This window comes from Falco rusticolus, chromosome 2 (assembly GCF_015220075.1).
Source record: "Falco rusticolus isolate bFalRus1 chromosome 2, bFalRus1.pri, whole genome shotgun sequence".
In the NCBI taxonomy this organism is placed as follows: domain Eukaryota; kingdom Metazoa; phylum Chordata; class Aves; order Falconiformes; family Falconidae; genus Falco; species Falco rusticolus.
Genome location: NC_051188.1, coordinates 113766961 through 113779794, shown reverse-complemented (window position 1 = coordinate 113779794; position 12834 = coordinate 113766961). Strand labels below are relative to the sequence as shown.

Below are 12834 nucleotides of genomic sequence, written 5' to 3'. Positions count from 1 at the left end.
CATGGCAGATGAAGTGGGGAGGTGATCAATACGAAGCAGCATTTTCAGCAGAAGGAAGCCCTTAAAGAGTTCTACATGAAGCTTTTAGTGGCAGGAGAAATTTCTTTCTTGGTTGTTTTTATTGATTCCCCTTTGATAGAAGGTGGGGATACTTGTTAGCATTGGAAATCCTTCCCTCCAGTTTGACTCCCTTCCAGATCACTCTGAGTTGAGTGATGTTTCAAGGAGGGGCTTTCAGTGTGCATATACGTTGTGCAATGTGATCTATCTGAATGGCAGGAGGCCTGTAAGCTTTTTGTATATGAGCTGGGGAGTGTGCACATGAAACTTCAGTGTTTCCTGCCACAATAGGTTTGAAATGTGGCAGTGCTCGGAAATATTTTTCCATGAACATCTGTGGAAAATGTCTTGCTCAGATTCTTTCCATTCAAGGCAGAACTTGCTGGCTGCAAACAGAGACCTCCTCTCTTCTTTCTCCACTTGCTGTTGCAGAGGGATGTATTTATTCCATTTGGTTAACTATCTGAAATGTTAATGTAAAGGCATTTGAAACTTCCTGAACTAAAAAATGAAATGTGAGTTTTGCCTGCTGACTTACATAAACTGGAAGTTGGGGGCGGTGGTGGTGGTGAGGAGGAGCCTAGTATGTCATTAGTTTTCAGATATTCAATCTATGGCAGATTGTTCTCTGCTGGATATGTTTTAAGGCTGGAGAGGATCTTGTGAATCCTCTGGTCTGGCCTTATGAATAACATGGATCATGAGATGTAAATTCATTAAATGAATGCCTGCTGTATGTCCAGTAGCTGTAAGCAAACTAAGCTTAATGAGGCGGGGCAGGGAGAAGCTGTCACATATGAAGACAGTGCTTCTTTTTGGTTTTCTCAGTCTAGACCAGAGGTTCTGCCATCTCTTTTTCAAAGGTTACCCAGCAATGCAAGGGGCAAGAGCAGCTGTCAGTGCTTGTCTTTAAATTTTCTCTTAATTTCATTGCATCATTTCTGCTCAAACTCAAATGCATCCTCTCTCCTCCTGAGCTATGGGACGATGTATGTGTACATGGCCTTTCTTTCAGCCTGGAACACACCTGTCTTCTGTTCCTTGCTGTCCTTCTGAAGCCAGTGTATCCAGACAGCTTCTTGTAAGACTTGTGATCCTACCCAGCCACACTGAAATCTCTCACTTGTGTTGTGGTCACCTGGAGGTGTTGCTCCGGTGGCAGTGCTTTTGCACTGCAAGGGGTGAGCAGTGGAGGAGAGGGGCTTTTTTTCATGCTCCCCTTTGCCCCCAGCCTTAGTTGAGCTGGCCACCAAAGGTGGGGGCCAGAGAGCTGGGAACTTGCTTGAGATCAGAGCGCTTGTCTGATGCAGGTCTGTGTACAGGCATCTGGCTCAGGTGGCTCCAGCTGGCCTGCTGCTGGTTTTTTTAATGCTGAGGCACCCGGTCTCTGTGAAACCCACCTGGTTTATCCCCACATCATAAATTCTTCTTTAGCATTTGTCCTTTAATTTTCTATCCCTTTTACCCTGATCCTGGCAACCCAGGTTAGTGTTTAGTGTCTTTGCCCACAGCACATTCTCAGGGATTTTCACAGAAGTGACTTATTTTCCTTTCCCTTGAGGAAAGTGGGGAGAAGGAAGCTTTTAATCTTGCATTGAGAAGTATGTTATGAGAGGAGCACCATTTGGAGCTTGGCTGTGCTCTGAGATGGCTTCCCCCCCACCCCCTCCCCCGTGCCATTCAGCAGAGGGCAGAAAGCTCTGGAGAGGCAAAAATAAAGAGAACTTTTAAGGAAAGCGTCTCAATGAAATCTTCAACTCTGGATTACATCTGCATGTGAGCTCATTGCACAGCAATGTATTATCATTCACTTTGGAAGAAGCTGAGATAAAGCAAGAGCTGCTGAAATATGAGCTGAGTATTGATGTTGAACTTGCAATTAAAATTAAATGATGCCCTGCAATGACCCCGAGAGATACTCAGTTTCAGGAAAGAAGAACAGAAAATTCTTAAAGGAAAGAAACCTTAATCATGGAAATGAATGAAGAGCAATATAGCAGAAAGTCTTTGGCAAGAAAGGCTGGTATTTTCCAGCCACTGTTAATGGGCAGGAACGTGCTTTGTCATTGTGTGCCTTTGTGTCTGTGTGCATTAAGTTGTAGCTGGAAGTAGAAACCACAGACTAAACTGCTAGGGGCTTCTTCCAGTAACAGCTATTATGAAGCTTGGGATAAAACTTGTTAGAGAACAGTTCCATGAAGAAGCAGGGAGAGGGCACGAGGCTGGAATAGTGCCAGTGAAGGAGCTCATTAGCTGGAGAAAGGCAGGTCATGGGACTCTCTGTTCAGGAGTGAATGATTTGGTGCCAGGGCAGACATGAGTAATATTTTGGAAGACGGAGAACTTGTGGGTTGCATCAGATTTTTTCCTGCTTTGTGGTCCATGGCGCTGGCTGATTGCAAGGAAGAAAGCTGTGTGCAGTGATTGCGGCCTCCCTGCTGGGTAATGGACCGGGCACGGGCCTCTTTGGTGGAATGGTCTGCTCTGGATCTCTGTTGTCAGTCAGGTTACTTGACCTTTCTCTGCTCTATTTTACTTGTCTGGAAAATAAAGGTAACTCATGTCTGTGGGAAGACTATACCTTATTTTTGCAGAGAAGTACTGGCTAAAACGTCATGGAACAGGCCAAAATGTCATCTAGGACCCAGGTAATTAGGATCTCTTCTGTTGTAAATCTAGATGTTAACTGGCTTTTGGTTATTGTCCCTCCTTTTCCCCTTCTTTTTCTTGCAGATTTAAGGTGTTTGGATTACTGAGCAGGGAAGGAAAGCAGGGAGAATGGGGTGACATCAGGTAAATAGGGTTCTAGATTTTTTTATTTTTCTCCAATATGTAAATCTGTAAGTAAATTAACTCAATAAATTTGAACTCCTCCTTTCCACCCTGCAACCTGTTCAGTGTGAATCTGGTTGAGCATAAAATAACAAACCAAACTTGGTGCAGCTTATAAACATTCTTTCCTTTCGTTTTACATACATGGAAAAATTTGCAATACACTTTTTAGCTGAAAACTGTATTGCTATAAAATTTGGATCCTGGAGTTTCCTTCCTGGGTTGCATGGAATCGGCGGTTTGAGCAATGGGGTCTGCCATTAAAAGGGACGTCCAGCAGAAATTATACCAAATAGGTCCTGATCCTGGTTTCTCTTCAAGCACTTCTAGATTTATGCTAGTAAATGTCTAACCTCAGTTTCTTTGCTTTCCGTTTAAAGTTATATAGTGTTTAGCAAGCATTCAGAGGTCAAGAAATGCCATGAAAACTCTTTTTATTCCTATCTTGACTGCAGATGCTTTTTAGTATAAAATTTTTATTACCTTAATAAAGAAGAAAACTTCTTCTAGGGGTTGTATATAAGCTTACATATGGCCTTACTCTATTGAGGAACAGATTTTTTGGCTTAGTTTAAATCAAAGGTCTCAGCAGAAGATGGCAATTTAGGGGAAGGGGAATGCTGGTTTGTTTTGTAAATCTGTGGTCTTCAGTTTCAGCTGAGGGCATGACACCTATCTTCAGACCTAAAGTTACAAAAATCCAGTTATTTTTCAGCTTTCAAACTTGCAAGCAACTTCCCTACACTTAACTGTGCTTTGTTCTCTATGAGCTTTACAGGATCATGCTTGATCTGTCAACCCTGCAATTGAAACTAAATTCTGGTTTGTTTATTCTCCTGAGTGACCAGTAGGTGCCAATAACAGTATTTCAAACTGTTAAATACAGGTGGCAAGGTGAGCAAAGCCCCATGATCTGTTATCTGTAGAGTTCTGTTTTTCTCGGTGTTAATGTAGCATGAACTCAAATCTCATTGAAGGGGAGTTCACATCACCTCCCCGACCCTGCCTGTGACACTGCAAGCACTTGAGTGTGGCGATGCTGAGACCCTGATGGTAGTCAACGTTGTCGGTGTCTACTGGGAGTTCCCTGTTACCACATTCCTGCATCTGTAAGTTTGGGGTTGAGGTTTGGGTTTGTTTTGGGGTTTTTTTTTTTGTTTGTTTTGTTTTGGAGGGTAAAAACTTAAGAAGAGCACTTGGGGTTTGTGTGCCAAGCTCTGCTTGGTGGAGTCTAGATCCAGGGCCTCTGGAATACTGTGGTATAATGATAATGTGGGGGGTGGAAAACCCAACAGTTCTTTGTGACCTCTGGGGAGGCCCTCTGGAGCCTTGAAAATGTGTCTGGAAGCATCCTTTGTCTGCTGTCATGCTGGTTTTTGCCCAGGTGCTGTTCTTGAGTCTTCAGTAAAGTGGATGTCCAGTTAGATAAGGTGATGGTTTTGCTTGTAACCCACTAATAAACACTGGTTTGCTGCTGCTTTTGTTTGAGATTGGCGTGCAGCTCATTCCTGCCTCTCCCATCCCGTTGCCAGAGAAGTTCAGCTGAAGCTAAATTGTTTAAGCTGGGGACACAAGTCAGGCAAGTTATAATCAGGTTAAAAGCAGTGGTCAGTAGTTTATTTTCTTAGAAAAAAACTGGACAAAACAAAGACCAGAACCCTTCTACAGAGAGGGGAGGCGTGCAGATGACTCTTAATTGAGGGATTAGAGAGGGAGGAGGGGTCCAAAATGTCAATGCTTACACCATCACATCCAACTGGGGAATAAGCCAGGCCAACCAGAGCAGTGATACATGTTCCTTAGCTGCCTCCCCAGATGAACAGCAGGCGGCCAGCCACCTCAAGGGTGCCTGCGACTGTGGTGGATCCTCTCGCACCCCTTCTGGGAAACCTGCACGCTGGATTACTTGGCCGAAATGCCCGTACGCCCACACACGCAGCATGGGGAGCAAACAGGAAGAATTACAGATCTGCGTGCCGTTGCAGGGCCGTGATCTCTTTGCAGTTAGAGACACGGTGGGAGCTCGCACGACTGGAATGCTGTCATGGATGGCTGTGACTTCTTAGGAAAGACAGGCCAGCAAGGAGCAGTGGGGGAGCTGCTCTTTATGTGAGGGAGCAACTGGAACGTGTTGAGCTCTCCCCAGGGGTGGATGAAGAACAAGTCAAGAGCTTATGGGTAAAGATTAAGGGACAGGCCCACACGGGTGACACTGCTGTGGGTGTTTGTTACGGGCCACCTGATCAGGAAGAGGAGGTCACTGAGGTCTTCTACAGACAGCTGGGGGTAGCTTCACAGTCACAGACCCTGGTTCTCATGGGGGAGCCCAACCCCCCTGATGCCTGCTGGAAAGACAACACAGCTGGGTGCTCACAGTCCAGGAGGTTCCTGCAGAGCATTGAAGATAACTTTTTATGCAGGCGGTGGAGAAGCCAACAAGGTGAGGTGTGCTGCTGGACATTGTACTCACAAAGGATGACTGGCTGGGGATGTGAAGGTTGGGGGCAGCCTTGGCTGCAGTTACTGTGAGATGGTGGAGTTCAGCATTCTGTGTGGAGGAAGCAGGGCAGTCAGTAGGGTTACAGCCCTGGACTTCAGGAGAGCTAACTTTGCCCCTTTAAGGACCTGCTTGGAGGGTTCCCATGGGTGAGGGCTCTAGAAGGTACAGGGGTCCAAGAGAGCTGGCTAATGTTCAATCATCACTTCCTCCAAGCTCAAGAAAGGTACATCCCCATGAGTAAGAAATCAAGCAAAGGGGGAAGGAGGTCTGCATGGGTGAGCAAGGAGCTTCTGGAAAACCTCAAACAGAAGAAGGAAATTTATGGGATGTGGAAAAAGGGACAAGCCACTTGAGAGGAATATGGGGATATTGTCAGAACATACAGGCAGGCAATGAGGAAGGCTAAGGTCCATTTGGAATTAAATCTGGTGAGGGATTTAAAGGACAACAAGAAGGGTGGCTTTAAGTACATCAATAGGAAGAGGATGATCAGAGGAAATGTGGGCCCATTGCTGAATGAGGTGGGTACCTGGTGGTGAAGGACACAGAAAAGATGGAGTTCCTGAATGCCGCCTTTGCTTCACTCTTCACTGCCAAGGCCAACAGTCAGGAATCCCAGACCCTGGAGGCAAGACAGAAAGTCTGGAGAGAGGAAGGCTTTTCCCCAATTGAGAAGGATCACATTAGAGATCACTTAAGCAAACCTGACACCCACAAATCCATGGGCCATGATGGGATGCACTCCTGAGTGCTGAGGGAGCTGGCAGATGTTATTGCCAAGCCACTCTCCATCATGTTTTAAAGGTCGTGGAGGACAGGAGAGGTGTCCTGTCACTCCACTGTCACTCCAGTCTTCAAAAAGGGGCAAGAAGAAGAGGACCCAGGAAACTACAGGCCAGTCAGCCTCGCCTCCATCCCTGGAGAGATGATGGAACAGCTCATCCTGGAGGTCATCTCAAAGCATGTGGAGGAAAAGAAGGTGATCGGGAGTAGTCAACATGGGTTCACCAAGGGCAAACCCTGCCTGACCAACCCGATAGCCTTGTGTGATGGAGTGACTGGCTGGGTAGATGAGGGGCGAGCGGTGGGTGCTGTCTGCCTTGGCCTCAGCAAGGCCCTTCACAGCGTCTCCCATGACATCCCCAGAGGCCAGCCCAGGCAGTGCGGGTGGGCTGAGGGGACAGTGAGGTGGGCTGAGAACGGGCTGAACGGCAGAGCTGAGGGGGCTGTGACCGGCGGCGCAGAGCCCAGCTGGAGGCCTGTAGCTCGCGGGGTTCCCCAGGGCCAGTGCTGGCTCCAGTCCTGTTCCACTTACTCACCAGCGACCTGGGTGGAGGGGCAGAGGGCACCCTCAGCACCTTTGCTGGTGGGACAGGCTGGGAGGAGCGGCCGATACCCCAGAGGCTGCGCTGCCATTCAGGGAGACCTGGGCAGGCCGGGGCGTCGGGCGGAGAGGAACCTCATGGAGTTCAGCCCAGGCCAGCGCAGGGTCCTGCCCCTGGGGAGGAGCAGCCCCAGGCACCAGCACGGGCTGGGGGTTGAGTGCTGTGTCTGGTTCTGGGCTCCCCAGGTCGAGAGAGACGGGGAGCTGCTGGAGAGGGGCCAGCGGGGGCTACCGAGGTGATGAGGGGACTGGCCCGTCTCCCTTATGAGGAAAGGCTGGGGGAGCTGGGGCTGTTCAGCCTGGGGCAGAGAAGGCTGAGGGGGATCTTACCAATGGCCACAAACATCTCGGGGGCGAGTGTCAGGAGGCTGGGGCCAGGCTCTTTTCAGTGGTGCCCAGTGACAGGCCGAGGGGCAACGGGCACAGACTGCAGCCCAGGAAGCTCCATCTGAACATGAGGAAGAACATCTTTACCCGGAGGGTGACAGACCCTGGCACAGGCTGCCCGGGGAGGCTGTGGGGTCTCCTTCTCTGGAGACATTCAGAACCCACCTGGATGTGACTCTGTGCAACCTGCTCCAGGTGTCCCTGCTTTGGCAGAAGGTGGGAGTGGATGATCTCCAGAGGTCCCTTCAACCCTGACCATGCTGTAATTAGAGCCATGTCATCAGCTTCTGTGCATCTTTCCCAGGCTGTGTGGTGACTATGACTGACTCAAGTGTACCTTATGGTGGAGTGTTGGGGATGAAATAGTTTCTGTAGTCCAGCCCCCTGCCTTTTCGCGTTTTGTAGTGCGGGGAAAAAAACCCCACATATGAAGATGCTTTATTCTGCCCTTTCATGCATCAGGGCAGCCCAAAGCCCAGGGCATGGAGCACATGGGCAGAAGGCCTGAGATATTCCCAAAGAAGAAAGATGCTTCTCCTAGGAAGTTGTAACCATGCAGTTTTCAAGACTGAACTAGGAAGCTTTCACTGTAATGAAGCCTGCTTAGGTTTTAAAAAAATATAAATAAATAGTTTTCCCTCTTCATCTGGAGAAGGGGAGAGCACAACCCCTGCCACATGTCTTGACTCTCTCTTGAAATCCAGTTCCTCTAACACAGGATAGTGATTCCTGCAGATTACCATCTGTACCTCCAGGGAGGAGATGTACCCTGCTAGGGAAATAACCGAAGGGAAATAACTGTTTGTGGCTTACCAGGGGGAAGTATGATCATGAAATGCCAGAGCAGCTGCTGCCTAGCAGCGTTCCTTCTGCCCAGGACGCTTTGACTCTTCGTGTGGGAGGCAGGGTAGAGATGCGCTTGGTGACCCAGAACTGAAGGGTACGGAGGGAGGGCTGCGTTACCGTGATGCACGGCCCTTCCCTGGCTGAGTGACCAAACAAGCCTAGCGTTTTACCCTCGTGACATCCAATGGCCAGGAGTGCTCAGGCTCCGCTCTGCATTAGTGATTTGCTGGTGTGCCAGGGTTTGAAGCCAGTGCCTGCTGAATGCGGTAGATGCCTGGATTTCAACCTAGAAATAAGGCCTGAAAAGCCCTGTCTGTGTGTACCCTCTGTCTTTCCTTGTTTGCCCTGCCAGGACAGGGGTAAGGCAGCCCATCCTTAGCCTGACAAAGTGGGGATCATGCAGTTCATCTCCTTTGCTAAATCCCTGACAGCTTCTAGGCAGGACAGAGAGCCTGTTTGCTGGAGTAGAACATGTCCCCTATTCCCGATATGATGTCACCTCGCTCACTGCTGGGACTTAGGATAGACCCCAAGCTACAGACAGTGCCAGGATTATTATGGTGCCGGTTTGCCTTTGATCAGTGTGGCCGAGGGTATGTGCTGGGAATGCAGGGATGTTCCTAGCAGATTTTGACAGTCTCTTTGTTTCTGTTGCTGTGACAGTTCACACGCAGCTTGAGATTTTTCTGGTTACAATTGGCTGGGGTGCCCTGGTCCATGCTGCCTTTAGTCCTCTAGGACCTTGAACTTCTGCCTGCACTGCTCCAAAGAAAATGATAGAAAATGTCTTGGTTTATTTGAAGATGAATAAGCAAATAGGCTGCAAGGGGTATACGGTTGGGGTGTGTGTGTGAATGTCGGGAAACAAATTGTATTCACATAGAGAGTTTGTATAGAGGCTGAGGAAGCAATCAAATTAATCTCTCTCCATTTCCCCAGAAAAGGATCCCACCATGCTGAGCTTAAGTTAGGGCTGCAGCCTGCTCATGAGGTCACTACCTGAACAGCTGACCTTCAAAGCGTTCTGGGTCTCTTATTTCCTTAAATATGTTCTAGCAAAAGCATGTAGGAGTCTCAGCTCGTATTCCATGTGTAACCCCCATTGCATCTTCACCACCCTTTCACTCTTGCTTGTTGGGAGGATATCTACTGTCAAAATGTATACAAACCTCTGAGATTATATGTCTATGTACTGCTCTTGTGTACAAAGTACAACTGCTTCTGGGGCAGAGGGCTGTTAGGAATTTATGGTATAACAAAAAGCAGTACATTGTGCCCAGTGGGAATTCTAAGGGGAATTTTGGAAGCCGCAGAAGTAATTATTGTGTTGTAATTGGAATTCATTTCTTAGTGTGCTGTGTAATCTCTGCTGACCAAAACAAGCCAGGCCCTTGTAGTCTAGAATAGTTTCACCAAAAATGACCGCTGTAGCTTCACGGCACATCCAAGTTTCTTTCCAGAACCTCAGTTTGGAAGTGATGTGATAAGTTTGCCCGGTGTGGTGAGTTATCAGTATAGCTTCCCACAGAAACCTCTTGGGAAGGTAAGAGACAAGTGGGTTGTCTTGAATGATTTCCTTAAATGTTCTCCACCAAAAACATTGTTTGCTTCTGATCTTCAGTGGATTTAAAATTTATGGTTCCTCTACTAAAACAGTAGCATGTAAGAAAGGAGCAGGGCAAATATTCCAACAGTTTTTCATTCCTCCCAAACCATCTTCCCATGCTTCTTGTTGTTGCTGCTGCTGTCCCAGAGGTTGCAGAGCCAGGTAATGATGGTAGCTAATGGGGTCCAGGGTGGGTAAGAAGGGTTAGTTCGCAATCTGAGTCCCAAGTTTCTCCTTCAGTTCTTTGGCCCCTTCCCCCAGAGCTATCCCAGAGGCCACCATTAGCCTCAGCTTTCCTCCTACTCATCTCCTTTGCCTTGTTTAGTAGAGAAATCACTTAAAGGTATTTTGGTACGTTCTTCAGTTTCTGCCCTGTGAAACAGAGAGTACTAGCCATGTTGGTATATCCGAGATGTGGTTTTGTTACTTCTGTGTGGGAGATTTAGTTGTCAAAATTTGGAGTTTTATTTTTTAACTTAGGTGCCTTGGAAGTCAAACAGCATGTGTTGTCACGGTGCCTGAGCATTTCATAACAGCCTAATGGTTTTTGTTAATACCATCGCCACTTTGCAACTGAAGGAGTTACTGTACCTTTTGAGACAGAAGAAGCTATCTGTGGCAGAGCTGGAAGGAAAACCCACAGAAAAGTGTTATCAGATGCACTTTTCCTGTTGTCTGTAGTTTAGTTCTGTAGCAGAACCATCTGTGTTGTTAAAACATTGGTTTGCTCTAACTTGAATTTCTATTGACGGCCTCAGCCAAAAAGATCCATGTGGGATTAGCCAGAAGACCTGAACTCTCATGCTTTTAGAGGAGTCACCAGTGGAAGACTGGCTCCTTTCATGCAGGACAGTAGAAGGCTTGGGCAGCAGCATCTGGGTTGAGTGACAGATCTGGCAGTTTGAGTGCTTTATCCTAGTGCAGGAATTAAAGGCTAAAAATCGATAACTATTTTATGAAAGCTTCTATGAATGCTTATCCCTACTTCAGAGCTCTGTCTGCACAAACTAGCAGAGAATATTTCAGAAACACGCAAGAAAGGTTCTGGACACTGAAGAAAAGCCTGTCATGAATAACTGTGGTTACTCTTTTCTAGGTCCCGTGTTTAATGTGTCAGTGCATTCTGACAACCCGACGATTTACCAGGGTGAACTGGCAGATTTGCTGTGTATCATCACAACGGAAGGAATGACACTTGAGCCAGGTATTTTGGCAGAATTGTTTTATTTGTAACTCATTTGCCTTCACCAGGCAGAGTAATGCCAGCAGTTTCGACCTTATGTCCTTTGAGTGAGGCTGGAGAATTGCGAACCAGCATTGAAAAATCCTATAGAACTAGATAAATACAGGAGAGCATGTTTACTTTACACAGCCCAATTTAAACCAAGGGGGGGTTTGTTTCACATTCTGAGGGGAGGGCGAAAAAGTGTTCTTACTGCTAAGCCCCCCTGAGCTGGCTGCACCAACTGACCCCACTGCTGACAATCTCAGCTTGCAACCACTAGATGGGCCATGAAAACTATTCCTCTTTTCCTTCTTTGGAAAGGAGGACCACTGGCAAAACCTGTTAGGAGAAAATGGCCATCTGTAAACAAATCTTAAAGTCACCTGGCTGGTCAGCTTCACAGTTCAGAGTGAATTTAAGGCTTAATGTAAATCTAAAAATCACAATAACTGAAATGACAAAAATGAATGTTTATTGCTGATGCCTTCAGAGGTAAGCCTCCTTTTTTGTGTGGAAGAAGAAACACAGTAAGTAATTGTTGTGAAAAGGCTGGCAGATACATCAAAGGTAAATTTTTATAAAGAGCTGAAAAGTTCAAGAGAATTGCTCAAAATCTAGCTGCTTTGCCAAGCATTGCCTGAGCTGCTCTTCATCAAAATATGGTGATAATAATTCTGGTTATTATACCCAAAATTTGGGTTTGGAGTGAGTTTAGGTTTTAAAAAAGTAATTTTTATTTATATATATATATATAATATAAAAAACATATTTAAGATTAACCTGCAGGTATGGAAATATAAATATATAAATGTATATACCTAAATATAAAGATGTCATGATTCATGTGAAACTTTGAAATCTACGTGTAAGCCGCTATGAAAGAGGTGCTGTGCAGTAAATATTACTTATAATGCAATAGCTGATGAGGTGAAGTATCAAGCTTAGTAAAGGCCCATCACTTTGAAATTCCAAGATGTCTGTGTAGTAGGGAAGCAATTTGCTAGATTACAGTTGTGTGCTGCCTGTGAAAAAATGATAGAAGTCTGTAGATTTTATTATTGAAATGCTTGGAAGGGAGGAAAAAGCTGAGTAAACTTTATTACTGTCAAAAGATTTATAGCCTGGGATATTTGACACAGTAAGTAGTGACCTATGCCTGTACACATACCTCAGTCTGTCCTGCGGTTTCTGCTCAGCTGGAAGTCTCTTCTAAGTTGAGGTGTGCCCAGGCTCTTACAGGTACTGTTGCAAGGCAGTGCCCGCAGCAGCTGCCTGCCTTTGCAAAGCAGTAATTGCTGGCAGGGAGCAGCTGCTGCTTCTGCTGCGGTTCGACAGCTAAAATAAGCTTGGGGTTGCCTTGTGAAAGAGGTCTCAGCATCCCTGACTCACTTAAAACTTGAAAAGAGGCCACTTAGTAACCATGGGGCTCTCCTGTCAGTGCTCGGCTGCAGTTGAGTTTGTGATGGCTCTTTGTGTGTTAGGTAGCTTGAGACTAGGATAAGCACTGACAAGATAAGGATAGTCAAAGGGAGAGAAGTAGAAAGGTGTCGTCTTTGAGGAGCTGCTCATCAGCACAATTAAGTTTTAACTGGGAAACTTCATAGGGATTCTTGGATGTCTGTTGAATTGATAGATGGCACCTGGAGCTGGAAATGATGCTGTTTCCAGTTGTCATGAGCAGCCAGTGTAGAGTTTTAAACATCAGCACTGTAACCTGTTCCATAGCTGGATAATGTCATTTTGAACATGGCAGATCTCTGCCTCTGTGGGCTTTGGTTTGGTGTGGTTTTCTTTTTGTTTTGAGTTTGGGGTTTTTTTTTGCATCTGTAATGGGGCAGATGAGGCACAGACAACACCTAGAATGGAGTAAAGCGTGACATTGTCACAGGTTTTGAGGGAAACTTTCAGTCTGTGCTCTGAGCCTCCAGTTGTTGAATGAGAAGGATTTGGGGGCTAACCAGCCATGCTGTGTGGAGAAACCCCAGCTGGACCTT

The 12834-nt window shown here is 46.6% G+C and overlaps 1 protein-coding gene across 2 annotated transcripts in view; it reads left to right on the top strand.

Annotated features, from left to right (window-relative positions):
- The window catches only part of PTGFRN (prostaglandin F2 receptor inhibitor), a 72405-nt gene that overhangs the window by 49680 nt on the left and 9891 nt on the right, over window positions 1-12834 (top strand). For both annotated transcript variants that reach the window (XM_037378034.1, XM_037378035.1), the window contains one exon: window positions 10712-10819. In XM_037378034.1, coding sequence (XP_037233931.1) covers window positions 10712-10819 — 108 coding nt within the window. The remainder of the gene's footprint in view (window positions 1-10711; window positions 10820-12834) is intronic.